Source organism: Capra hircus, chromosome 2 (genome assembly GCF_001704415.2).
Source record: "Capra hircus breed San Clemente chromosome 2, ASM170441v1, whole genome shotgun sequence".
Classification (NCBI taxonomy): domain Eukaryota; kingdom Metazoa; phylum Chordata; class Mammalia; order Artiodactyla; family Bovidae; genus Capra; species Capra hircus.
In genome coordinates this window covers 80,363,728-80,378,115 of record NC_030809.1, presented here as the reverse complement: position 1 = coordinate 80,378,115, position 14,388 = coordinate 80,363,728, and the positions used below count along the sequence as shown (strand labels likewise).

Below are 14,388 nucleotides of genomic sequence, written 5' to 3'. Positions count from 1 at the left end.
AGATAAAGAACTTCATAACATTGGAATTCAAATACAAGAGTAGACTGAATTTTAAGCCCATGGATGTGAATAAATATCAACATCTTCTTACCTCGTTTGGTAGAATCATTGCAACATGATTTTGAAATAATTCTGTGAAATTGACGATGCCATTGACTGTGTGAGAGAGGCAACATCGGAAAAATATCACCTCTATATTCTCTCCTATAGTCAGTCAGCTCAGCACATATAGCCTTATGAATGGCTTCAATATTTAGTTAAACAGTAAGAAGATGGAATATGAGAAATTACCAAAATGTTTCCTTTAACAATATACTTCCTTCTTTTTTTTGAAAGGGTATTTGCACAATTGACCAAGCCTATCTACTAAAGATTCTGTTTGAGAAATGTAATGCATTAATCAGTTAAGACTATTTCAATCCTTGGTTAACTCTAACAATGCTTTAAATAAGTAAATATTTAAATAAGTAAGACTGATTTGCATTTAACCTAATGTTACAGACTTAAGAAGTATTAAATCAATACATTCCATCCACTCCCGGTGTTATAAGACCGTATTGTATCCCTTGGCTGTTGGATGAGCAATATTGCAAGATACATAATGCCACTAATTACTCAGATCAATTTCTATCCCAGAATATCTTATTGAAACGTCATAAGAAAAAGAGATAGGGAAGAGTATCAGACAAAGTTCTTTTATTGTTTGTATTTCTTGACCATATGTATAATTTTGTGTATGAGAGAATTGAAATGGATGCAATATAAATGGTCTCCTTCAAATAACATGTCCTAAAAACAGGAAAATATGCTCACATTGTGAAATTCACTCTTCAGATATACTGAGAGAAAAGTTTTTAGTTAGATCATTGTTCTACTTATTTGAGTATTCTCTCTGAATATTTGGTTATGTTTCTAAAGGTCATTTCTGATTTTTCACAATGTGTTTATATTTTACAGATTGTTTACAGTGGGAAAGAGTTGAACCATCCTTTTGGACTATCGCATCATGGGAATTATGTGTTCTGGACTGATTATATGAATGGTTCCATTTTTCAACTAGATTTGATAACTAATGAGGTAACATTACTGAGGCGTGAAAGACCACCCCTGTTTGGGCTCCAGATTTATGATCCACGAAAGCAACAAGGTATTAAAAACCATATAAAACTGCATCTGAGTTTTACATATAATAGTACTTCACAGAGGTTGCATAAAGATTTTGACAGTGTTGCTAAAGTTTTATGATAAAATGTGTCTAGTCACTCCGAAGTCAATCAAATCTTAGCTTTAGTTACCAAAAAAATGTATTATTTATTGTTCAAAATATCCTGAGTGAGTAACTCTGGGAATTCTATTAGAGTGAAGTTCAAGGTTTTTTCCAGATACTTCCTTTTTCATGTCATTTCTACTGGAAAGGCTGTTATTTAAAGTAAAAATCCTCAGTATTTTCAGAGTCAGTACTGTGAGAAGTGGAAAAACTTTCAGTGTGGAAGCAACATTATGGGAAACTGTTAAATATATATATATGTATAATATAAGGATAATAGTATTTTTAAAAATATCTTAGTATATTATCTGATCAATTCATATACATTTGAGGTATATTAAATTATTATAGATGTTATGAAAGTGAAATAATCTACTCTGATATTCATGTCTTATTAAATCAGATAAAATTTTTATATTTTTTAATCTGCATGAGTTATTAATATTTATTAGGCTATCCACAAACAGAATTACTCTGAATTTAGGTAACATATACATTACCATATGTAAAATAATAGCCAGTGGTAATTTGCTGTATGACTCAGGGTGTTGTCTTATTGAGAATATGTGTTCAGCCAGATTGATTATGTTTCATTAACTTAGGAGAAATAATCAATACTTTGAGTTTTCTATCCAGAGCAGACAATAGAATGTGGAAATGATGCCTGGTCAACATCTTTTTTGGTCAATAGACATTGAAATTAGATAACCTACTTTGAACCTAAATGTTTGCTACCTTTTTCTACATTGATTAAAGTGGTCAGATTATGAAACAAAATACTCTCTGGTATTCAAATGCAAACATGTTATTATGTTACATTTTTCTTTTTGTGGGATTTATCTTTGCATCTTAGAATGTTAAATATTAATAAATATTTAGAAACATAATAATCAGTGGCATATAAATTTTGATTAAATGCTCTTGACAGATTTTTTGAAAGTAAACTTGTAATTGAGTAGAAAACCAAGTCGTACATATCATTAATTCTTCGTGGAAGAAAATAAGCTGATCTTATATAGCTTTGTACCTTGTTTTTCTACAGTATATGACTGTATATACTATGAGGTATTTAAAGAGAGGGTTATAAAATTGTTCCATATAGCTTATATAAAAGAAAAAAAGCTTATATTTAGAGTATAGAGTATATTTATATATATTATTCATATATATGCCTATGAGTACATGCATATAAATACATAGATGATAGCTAATATCACACACACACACACAACCACAGGAATACCATGAAAAATATTTAGGAATGCTATCAATGCCATAACCAAACTCTTAGACTTGGTGTTAGAAAATTAGTAATTAGGAAAAACTCTTATCAAATTACTTGGTAATATGCCAGTTAATTTCAGAACGATAGATATATAGTCATACTAAACAGAAAGTTACATTTAGGAATTAATTTGTAAGTAATTTTTAGGGGCTTATGGTCAAAATGTTTTTTTTTTTTTTAATTTTAAAATCTTTAATTCTTACATGCGTTCCCAAACATGAACCTCCTCCCACCTCCCTCCCCATAACATCTCTCTGGGTCATCCCCATGCACCAGCCCCAAGCATGCTATATCCTGCATCAGACATAGACTGGCGATTCGATTCTTACATGATAGTATACATGTTAGAATGCCATTCTCCCAAATCATCCCACCCTCTCTCTCTCCCTCTGAGTCCAAAAGTCCGTTATACACATCTGTGTCTTTTTTGCTGTCTTGCATACAGGGTCGTCATTGCCATCTTTCTAAATTTCATATATATGTGTTAGTATACTGTATTGGTGTTTTTCTTTCTGGCTTACTTACACTCTGTATAATTGGCTCCAGTTTCATCCATCTCATCAGAACTGATTCAAATGAATTCTTTTTAACGGCTGAGTAATACTCCATTTTTATAATATCAAATTGTTTCTTCTTATTTAATTGAAAAGCTTTCTTTCGTTTTCATTTACATTAGCTATCTAGAACAATTTTATAACCCTCTCCTAAACTAATTCATAGTAAGTATAGGCAATGGCACCCCACTCCAGTACTCTTGCCTGGAAAATCCCATGGACGGAGGAGCCTGGAAGGCTGCAGTCCATGGGGTCGCTGAGGGTCGGACATGACTGAGCGACTTCACTTTCACTTTTCACTTTCATGCATTGGAGAGGGAAATGGCAACCCACTCCAGTGTTCTTGCCTGGAGAATCCCAGGGATGGGGGAGCCTGGCGGGCTACCATCTATGGGGTTGCACAGAGTCGGACACGACTGAAGTGACTTAGCAGCAAACACTTTTTTAGCTTTTTATTATCTAGTTTCAGAAGTGCACTTATATTTCCTGCATAAAGAATGACATCATTACATAAGGACAATATTCTTAAAAATGTTGATGAATAATTTCCCATATCAAATTAAAAGTAATAGATCAGCTTCTGTGATAAATATATGAAATTTGTTGTTGTTTCATCATTAAGTCACATTTGATTATTTCTAACAGTTTAGACTGTAGCCCACCAAGCTCTTCTGTCCATGGAATTTTCCAGGCAAGAATACTGAAATAGGTTCCATTTCCTACTCCAGGGGATTTTCCCAATCCAGGGATTGAACCCATGTCTCTTGCATCTTCTGCACTGACAGGCAGATTCTTTACCAACATGCCACCTGAGAAGCCCTACTATCTCCCAGAGTTTGCTCAAATTCATGGCCATTGATTGAGTCAGTGATGCTATCTAACTATCTCATCCTCTGCTGCTCCCTTCTCATGCCCTCAATCTTTCCCAGCATCAGAGACTTTTTCAATGAGTTGGCTCTGCACATCAGGTGGCCAAAGTATTGGAGCTTCAGCAACAGTCCTTCCAAAGAATATTCAGGGTTGGTTTCCTTTAGGATTGACTGATTTGACCTCCTTGCAGTCCAAGGGAAGCTCAACAGTCTTCTCCAACATCAAAATTTGAAATCATCCATTCTTCAGCGCTCAGTCTTCTTTATGGTTCAGCTCTCACATCCATACATGACTACTGGAAAAAGTATAGCTTTGACTATCTTTACTTTCATGGCTACAGTCACTGTCCAGAATGATTTTGGAGGCCAAGAAACTAAAATCTGTTACTATTTCCACTTTTTCCCCTTCTGTTTGCCATAAAGTTCAGTTTAGTTCAGTCATTCAGTCGTGTCTGACTCTTTGCGACCCCATGGACTGCAGCACACCAGGCTTCACCATCTATCACCCACTCCCGGAGTTTACCCAAATGCATGTCCATTGAGTTGGTGATGCCATCCAACCATCTCATCCTCTGTCATCCCCTTCTCTTCCTGCCCTCAATCTTTCCCAGCATCAGGGTCTTTTCAAATGAGTCAGCTCTTTGCATCAGGTGGCCAAAGTATTGGAGTTTCAACTTCAACATCAGTCCTTCCAATGAACAATTAGGACTGATCTCCTTTAGGATGGACTGGTTGGATCTCCTTGCAGTCCAAGGGACTCTCAAGAGTCTTCTCCAATATCACAGTTCAAAAGCATCAATTCTTTGGTGCTCAGCTTTCTTTATATTCCAACTCTCACATCCATACATGACCAGTGGAAAAACCATAGCCTTGACTAGATGGACCTTTGTTGGCAAAGTAATGTCTCTGCTTTTTAATATGCTATCTATGTTAGACATAGCTTTCCTTCTAAGGAGTAAGCGTCTTTTAATTTCATGGCTTCAGTCACAGATGGGACCAGATGCCATGATTTAGTTTTTTGAATGTTGAGTTTGAAGCCAAATTGTTTACTCTCCTCTTTCACCCTCATCAAGAGGCTCATTAGTTCCTCTTCACTTTCTGCCATTAGAAAGGTATCATTTGCCTGTCTGAGGTTGTTGATATTTCTCCCAGAAATCTTGATTCCAACTTGTGATTCATCTAGCTGGGCATTTTCCGTGATGTACTGCTCTGAATATCAGTTAAATAGCAGCTGACAGTATATAACCTTGTCATACTCCTTTCTCAGTTTTGAACCAGTCAATTATTCCATGTCTAGTTCTAACTGGTGCTTCTTGACTAAGAAGTTTCAAATCCTAAAGGCACTAAGAATGAGTCCAGAATTGATATTCCCCTCTCTCTACTTCTGAAAGCCTGCTGGCTCTAGTAATTATCTGAGGAGTGGTCAATACTCTTCACCATGACAAGGCTGTGATCCATGATGAGGTTATGAAATTTACTAACTAATAATTATCTGTGATTATAACTACCAGTAAGTAGGCTAAATATTCTCATTTAAATCTCACAGAAGACATTTAATATAAGTCCTATTAATTTATACTATACATATGAGAAATCCAAGGCAGATGTAGCCATTCTCCTCAGAAAACAAGGAGCCAGGGTACAAATTCAAGTTTATCTGACCACAAAAGAGTTTTATGTGATTCATTTATGTAGCCATTTTAATTAATAAAAATTATATAGCTACTATATTTTTAGATATGGGAAAGGGACATGTGTTTTTTTTAAATCATTGTCACTTTATAATTATTAAATTTTTTATTCAATTATTTTTTTTAATATAAAGATTCCCTGGACTACACATTTATAGAATTGAGGATTCAACAATCTTAGACTACAAAGCACTAGTATATCACATACAGCTTTAAAAATATATCTTTAGTCTGCCTTAAAATGCAAATTTTGTAGCAGAGATTATATATATTCTTACTCACATAGAAACAAGATACCTTATGTGTTATTTGATAGTTATGTCTGTCAAACATATCTGTCCACATACTTGTACCTTGTTTCTACACACACAAGTAACTGTTCCTGTCATTCAACTTGCTAACTAGAAGTTTCATTCATTCACTTACACAGTCTGTGGCAGACAAGGTAAGGGGCAGAAGATTCCTACTTCCCCTAATTATTAGATTGAGGAAAAAAGGCAACGTTTTTGGTCCAGACAGACCTTACCTTAAACTTCATTTAAAAAACTATTTGTCATTTGTTTTCCTTGCATATTTCATTTTTTTTAAAGTACTTCCTAAATGACTTAATCTAGAATTTTAGTTTGTTGTTTTCAGTTATTTTTATGACCCTTATTGATCTAATTTTATTTTGTCATATATAAACAAGTTGGAGTATAAGAGCATACATTTTAGATTAATATAAATTCTTATTTCTATTCATTTGGAAAATATATGAAAAAAGAAACAATATGAATATTAGTATTATTACCTGAAAATAAATAATAATTTGTGCTCTAAATCCTTACTTTTATAATTATTATTTATATATTTTTTCTAAATATTAGAGAAGTCATTTACTTCTTTAGATCTTCCATAGTTTCACACACAATGAGATGAAACCTATTTTTATAATTGTATTATAAACAAATTAAAATGACAGTGTATGTAAGGTAACTAACCCTGGGAATGATGAATTATAGATATTCAAAATGAAAGCTATCAATATGTTAATGAATACTTTTTTGATATTTATATGTAAAGATTTTACTGCTCTTTGTAGCCAGTCATGTTTTTAATAAAATATTTTTATATGACTACTTTTGCAAGGTATTAACATTTCAGTAAAGACTATTATATAAATCCTATCTGGAATATGTTTAAGTGATAAATTAAAAACAACATTGGGATATAACTAAAATAAAAACATCTAAGCAGTTCTAATAAGATATAGAATTATTCAAATTAATTCAGATTTGGAATTTGTATCATGACAGTACAAATAAAAATTTCTCTCTTTTAATATACTGTACTCACAGAAAATTAATCTACTTTAAATCTTGAATATAGTAATTTATTTCTAAATACTTAAATTTTATATTCAGTGGCAATAGTAAGTATGAATCATGCTATTGAATTAAGGAGTATGACTTTCAGCATATATTTTTGGTAGGAAAATATAGCCTAATATTGTTTTAAGTACTTTCTACTTTTCTTACTGCTGTAAATTATTCATATACTTCTTAAAATATTTTGAGTTAATTCTCATTTTCCTGATTCTTTATGTTGCTAAAATATTCACTATGTAGTTTAATCCTGTACAAAATGTGCATAATATAGGTAGAACACCTAAGCATCCTATGAAGTATTATATGTTTATTCCATTGTCTTGGAATAAATATGACTAAATCTGGAAGTTGCTTAAAAATGTTCTTTATGCCCTGTTGAAAAAAACTTGAACTGTACTTAATTTCCTTAGCTTTTAAAAAATATATAAATGTATAGATATATATATTTAATTTTTATAAACATTGCAAATTGAATTTACTTCTCAGAATAATGAGGAATAAAATTATATACTTTAATTTTTTTCTGATCTGAGGATACAATGATAATCTATGGGAGTGAGTTAAATATTTATTGCATATAGCAATATTTCAAGTTTAGCTCATTTATTAATGCTCTTCACATCTAACCCCTGAAGCCCAAAGTACAATGGCCAAAGTAAAATGTCACTTTTGTCACATTTTTGGCACTTGAACTTTAACTGCCAATACAGTTTTAATCATCATATTATTGACTATATGTCTCCCAGTAATTAAAACTGTTGATTTTGAATGTTTGAGTAAAATATTCTGATGTAATTGAAATGTTGTTTATTGATACCTTGGAAAATGCAAGGTGTATACATAGTGTAAAATGATCCTGTTATTTCCACTGCCAGTTGGGCTGCTGGTCTACACATGTGTATCTCAGAAAAGAGACTTTCTTCCTCACCTTTCCAGCTTGTGGGAATGAATAGCGTCAAAATGATGACAACCTACATTTTACTTTGATGTGCATATTTATGGAACAGATTCTCCAGCCTCTTCAAAAATTTATCTCAGTTTTATCTGAGTCTCCAAGGGTGTCTCACAAATGTTCATAAATAATACCATTATGAATTTCCCTTCGAGCCTGCTTTATTGATAGCAATCAAATGTCTCTTCAGTGCCTCGGCTGTTTCCTCCCCGGGACAACATTTTACCCTGTGTATTGTGCATTCTCCCGATGCAAGTGAGGCTGCTCATTTTTAAGCCTTCACAGCCAGCCTGCATTCCTTGTTTCCTCAATGCACTGACATGCCCGTGTACTCCTTGCAAAAGAGGAAGGAAAGTCCCTCCCATCTCCCCAGTGTTTGCCTTCTGTTTGGTGTTGGTCGCTCAGTTGTGTCCGACTCTTTTTGACCTCATGGACTGTAGCCTACCAGGCTTCCCTCTCCATGGGATTTCCCAGGCAAGAATACTGGAGTGGATTGCCATTCCCTTTCTCCAGGGGATCTTCCCAGCCCAGGGACTGAACCTGGATCTTCTTCATTGCAGGTGATTCTTTACCATCTGAGCCCCCAGGGAAACGCTTTCTGTTTATTTGGAATTCAAAGCACATACATAATGCCTGTCTGTAGACTACTTTCTGGATAACTCAAGCTTGCATATACAAGGCCTCTTCTAGGAATCTATCCTGGACAGACACCATTTAGTCCACTCTGTCTTTTTCTCTTCTGTTGCCTGTCTGCACACAGACCCCTATATCTTCCAAGCAACATGTAAATTCCTTTTATGTACCAGTGCATCATATATTTTCAAGCCTTTTTAGATTTCATTTATGATTCAGCAGGAATCCTGATTACTTGAATGTGCTGTCCATGGTATATATGTGTGTACATCTGTATGCCTGCAAAACATCTCCTAAAAAGAACATGAACCCAAACTGGCTAACTTTGTATGGAATCAAGAGTTCTCTGACGTACTTTCTTCACTCTTCTTGCAGGTGACAATATGTGCCGAGTCAATAATGGAGGCTGTAGCACACTGTGCTTGGCCATCCCAGGAGGCCGAGTATGTGCCTGTGCTGATAATCAACTTTTAGATGAAAATGGGACCAATTGCATATGTAAGAATCTTTTCATGTTACACTCATGGTTTCTTTGTGTCTTTTTGACAAATAATAGTAGATGAAACCAAAGGAATTAAAATCAAACTTGGAAAGAGAAATTCAGATAATAACTTAGGTATAATTCTTTTCAAACTATGAATAATTGAAGGAATTAGTGTCTAATATACAAATGAATAATGATAATGCAGTTTAGCTGAGTATCCTGACACTGCTGCATCTGTCTTGTGCTGTGCTGTGCTTTGCTCAGTTGCTCAGTTGTATCTGACTCTTTGCAATCCCATGGACTGCAGCCCACCAGGCTCTTCTGTTCATGGGGATTCTCCAGGTAAGAATACTGGAGTGGGTTGCCATGCCCTCCTCCAGGAATCAGACCAGGGTCTCCTGTATTGCAGGCGGATTCTCTACCAGCTGAGCTACCAGGGAAGCATCTAGCTTAGTAAAATTTAAAAATAATTATATGCCACTGAAGAAGAAATTTCTTGAAATTGTTAGGGAACCTCACCATCAGTAACTGTAACTGCATATAAATGAAAATCTATCTATAATGTCATTATTGAAACAATAAACTACTAGGGCATTTCAGTGTGTATCATCCAGTATAATAATCCAACAACTATTACCTATGATTATTATCAGTAATAGAAATAATAATAACTTCTATGATACATAGTTATAAGGATCCACATCAAAATGCCCTAGTAGTTTATTGTTCAATAATGGCATTATGAATAGATATAGCTTTAGAAATCAACATTTTTATTTAAAAGAAATAAGATGTTGCAGGTTAGTTGAAATCTTCTTTATTATACTTGCTACTTAATGACCAAAAAAAATTTGTCTTCAAAATTCTAGAAATGTTCTTTATAACTAGAGAATATTTTGATCTAATATACCTCAGAATACAAATATGAATTTACCCATGGGCAAGGTTTTTTTCCCCCTTTATTAATAGAATTTTAAAAATTGCCTGTATATGACACTGCCTGTAGGAAATAGTTCTCTAAGGTGTACTGCCTTTGATTCATCAGATGGTATCCCTCCATTTGTTCAGTGATATTATTTAGTAATTTCCGTTTGGTTGTTGTTTGCTTACATCAGAAGAGAAGATATCTACCAAGACCTATAGTTTGGGAACAGACAGGTATTAAATATTGCTCTGAACAGCAGAAAGTCTGTCCAGTTGCCTGGTAGATTAAATCTTATCTTAGTTATTGGGATAAATGGTATGATTCATGTGTATATTTCTCAGTTTGATTTCTAGCATAGATCCTTTTAAGATTATTCTTCTGGTACAAAATGAGATTCTTTGCTACTCTAGCTGGATGACTTTGCCATTAGAACAGATGAAATGCACACACACAGAGGCACATACATACAAAGACAGTAACCTTTGTGAACCTTCACCAGGTCCATTCCTGCCTTTGCTCTATCCTGAGAATTCCTCTCAAAGATGAAAAGCAGCACTGCGCTGTCTCCTTTTTATGGTCGCCACAGACCTTACTGTCAGTACTGGAGGAACAAAGGGAGTTTCATTCTGCCTAAAGATAGATAAGCTGGTTCAATTTCAAGTGGAATAACTTAGGCTTCTCATTGAATATTAAATCTCATCTTCTTGGTCTTGCAGAAAAGTCAAAATTCAGTAAAGATAGTGTCAATAAAATGATCAAGAGGCTGATTTCTCAGTAACTTAAGCGTTTATATTTTTCATCTTTGTTTTCATTGTGGGTAATTGGAAGGAAAGGGTATACATCAGGTACTAATAACTAGATGACTTTTTAGCTTTACATTTTCTAATTAGCTCTTTAATGTTAATTGTGTAAATTATAATATTATGTATTATTTGCTTTCCTATTTCCTTTATTCTTATGCCCCATTAAAAATTATGGATTCCTTATGTGTTGGCATATCTATACCTATATTGATATTGATATATGAAAGATTTATCACTGGGTTATCTCCATATAAATAAAAATTAGGTGACTTTTGCTTGTAAGGAAATACTATGCATAATGTTGGTAATTTAGCTGATGTTAAGAGATTTGATATGCTAGTTTATATGTGACTATACATATGGTGAAAGTTAAAGGAGATTTCTGTGAGACTATTGGTGTATTTTAATATTTATAATTCATGGATGAGGTAACCCCAATTCAATTAAAGGGGATAGAATTAGTATTTTTATCTAGAGATGTTACACTAAACAATGTTAAATGATAAAAGCAGGTGAGTATTTATTGGAGAATTTGTTATTGCATTGGAAGTTTAAAATTTTACTAGATTTTTCAAATGCATGAAACTTATCTAGATTCTTTTCTAATGTAATGGAAAATTAAGAGAAATATTACAGTAACTAATTTATTGCAAAAAACTTAAAGTGTGTTTATGTAAATTATTCCAGTTTCTATTCATTTAGTAGCAAAATTTTTATAAAGATAATTTAGCCTTAGTTTGCAGATGAGGAAATTAAAGTTCAAAAGGACACGAATACATGGAGTTCATGGCTGCAGACTGTAAGGCAAAACAAGTATCAGTGTGTCACTAGCCTCTCTTTAATGTTCATGTCTCTGGGCTTCTGACTTAGTTTAGGCCAGATTACAGACTTGTTATTCAACTGGAATATCATTTTAACCAGCTTTAAATATAAATCTGTAGCAAAACAAAAAATACATGTTTCAGTCTCTGAGATATGATCTTCCTGGTTCTAGTCATCCTCACTGAACTGACATCAAATGAACAAAAACCCATTGGCAGATGGTCAGGCCAGAATTAGACACCAATGGTTGTTTCTCAATGAACTTGTGCCAGAAAGCAGTACCAGAGGAGGCATTCACCCAACAGAAAAATATTGGTATGCTACATGGTTGATTAAGGATGCATTCTAATGCCATGCCTGGACGGAATTAAGAATGAGAGTAGGCTGGGCTCTTCATTTTTGTGAACCTCCTGTGTCATGGTCAAATCTTCTCACATTAGAAATGAGACCTGGTGTAGTGTAGTTGGGTTTTGGCAAAATGGCTCAGACAGTAAAGTGTGTAACGGGGAACTTACTGCCCTGTAGAAGCATATGTAAAACCAGTTGATCACTGATCAAGTGAGTTTATTTCTTTTAAATTTATCTTGATGACATTGTAGGGAAAATCACAACATAGAAAATTAATAAATGAGAACATGAGTAATACCAAGAAAGTAAGATAAGCTCCTAAAAAATGAGAGTCACTATTTTTTTTTTTCAAAATAGCATAATAATTTGGTCTAGAGTATTGAGACAATAGCACAGTAATTATTTAAATGCCTCTTTTGTGGCCTGGAAAAAAAAAAAAAGAAAAAGAACAGAATTTTCCAATATGCCTTACCCAAGAGATCAACTTAAACATTGACCAAAATATTGGTCATCGAAGGATAGCATTGCACGATTATATATCAGTGGTACTCTGTGACCTTCTCCACCTTCTGGAACACCAGATATATTCCTCTGTCAGAAACAGTGCTCTGCTATGGCTCAGCCATTTATCTGTTCAGCTGTGACAAGCCTTATGTTCTAGGATATATGCAATCTAATGTGTAGTAAAAAGTTTAAGGCAGTAAAAAGTTTAGAAGCCTCATCCAGATGAATATTTATGGTCTCCTGTGCATAGGAACTCACAGAAGATTATGTACCACTTAGGTTGGCTGCTCAGAAGACCACTCCATCTAATGAAAGGTCATCCTGCTATGATCTAAAGGAGAAAATTCAAAAACCATAGCAGCATTTTTCACACTGCCTTCCTATATGGGCAAGCTTACACAGAGTTATTCAGCAAACTACAACTTCAACTTTTCTTTTAGGTTTTTCTCTTCCCCTATTCAAATCAAGTAATAGTTAGAAATGGTGTACTCCCAAAATGCCAAAAAAAAAAAAAAAAATCTGTTAAGCAAATAAACATATCCTAATGTGAAACATACAGGAACAATTGGGAAATTGTACTATATTTTTTAGTTTAGACTAATGGTTTTATTACTAAGTAATCATAAGTTTGGTATGCTGCTGCTAAGTCGCTTCAGTCATGTCCGACTCTGGGTGACCCCATAGAAGGCAGCCCACCAGGCTCCCCTGTCCCTGGGATTCTCCAGGCAAGAACACTGGAGTGGGTTGCCATTTCCTTCTCCAATGCATCAAAGTGAAAAGTGAAAGTGAAGTTGCTCAGTCATGTCCAACTCTTGGCGACCCCATGGACTGCAGCCTACCAAGCTCCTAAGTGCATGGGATTTTCCAGGCAAGAGTACTGGAGTGGGGTGCCATCGCCTTCTCTGAAGTTTGATATAGTCAACAGCAAAACATCAATTGAGAGAGGAGATAAGAGCTAGTTTAGAATAGATTACCACGATGGGGTTGAAGAGAAGAAAAGCAAAATTAGAAACATAGAATCTTGTTCTTGGGCACCAAAGCTTATTAAACCAAGGTCAGGACCATATATATTAAATTCAAACACTGACCTGAAGTCTAAATATATGATTTAAAACTAAAATAATTAAAAGTTTATTAGTAAGCTTTCTTCATTTACTTCTTTATTTTCTGAACATTAACATGATCAATCATTCCACCAGTTTTTACCAAAGAAAAGAGTTAATTCTGGAGTGCGTATTTCCCTTGCAGTTTATTGATGGGTCATGCAGAGACCTTCTAATTCCACTGCTCTAACAGCAGGAACCATAGGATGTGTGAAAACTGGCAGTCCCTTGCCAGGCATGTCATGATTCATGTCATTTTATTTTCAAGCCTAAATTATAGGATTGTTTCTTACTTTGTCAGTTTTCTTACTCATGAGATAATGTTATAATATTTTTACTAGAAGTGACCCTGACAGTAGAATTATAGGTTTTGAATCAGTGTTCAAATTCAAGTACAACTCTGAAGCTAAGATTATAAGCATACTGTCTGTTAAGATGCTGAAAGTAATTCATGGTTGTGCCTAAATACTCAAGTGCAACATGGGTTCCATCACATTAAGCCTTGGAACAAAGTGACATGGATGGTGGAGTTTTCCTATATGTTTTTGGTTATGGGGAGAACTTTATCACTCTTTCTTTCTAGTTACGTATCTTTTTTTTCCCCCCCTTTAAACTAACTCTGTTCATGTTCTTGGTTGATAGAACATTAATTGCTGAGCCAGTTGAAGTTGTAATGTAATTATTGAAATATTAAAAAGTATTTATACAATCTCCAGAGATAGACTATCTCACTGCAATAATGGCTGTAGTGTAGAATTATCAGCCTCTGTTAATTCCAGGA

General features: G+C 34.2%; 1 protein-coding gene across 1 annotated transcript in view; it reads left to right on the top strand.

The window, feature by feature from the left end:
- LRP1B (LDL receptor related protein 1B) overlaps positions 1-14,388 on the top strand; it is a 2,198,408-nt gene that overhangs the window by 1,265,665 nt on the left and 918,355 nt on the right. Inside the window, 2 exon segments of the mRNA XM_018062463.1 lie at positions 958-1,147; positions 8,994-9,116. Of these exon segments, the coding sequence (XP_017917952.1) occupies positions 958-1,147; positions 8,994-9,116 (313 nt within the window).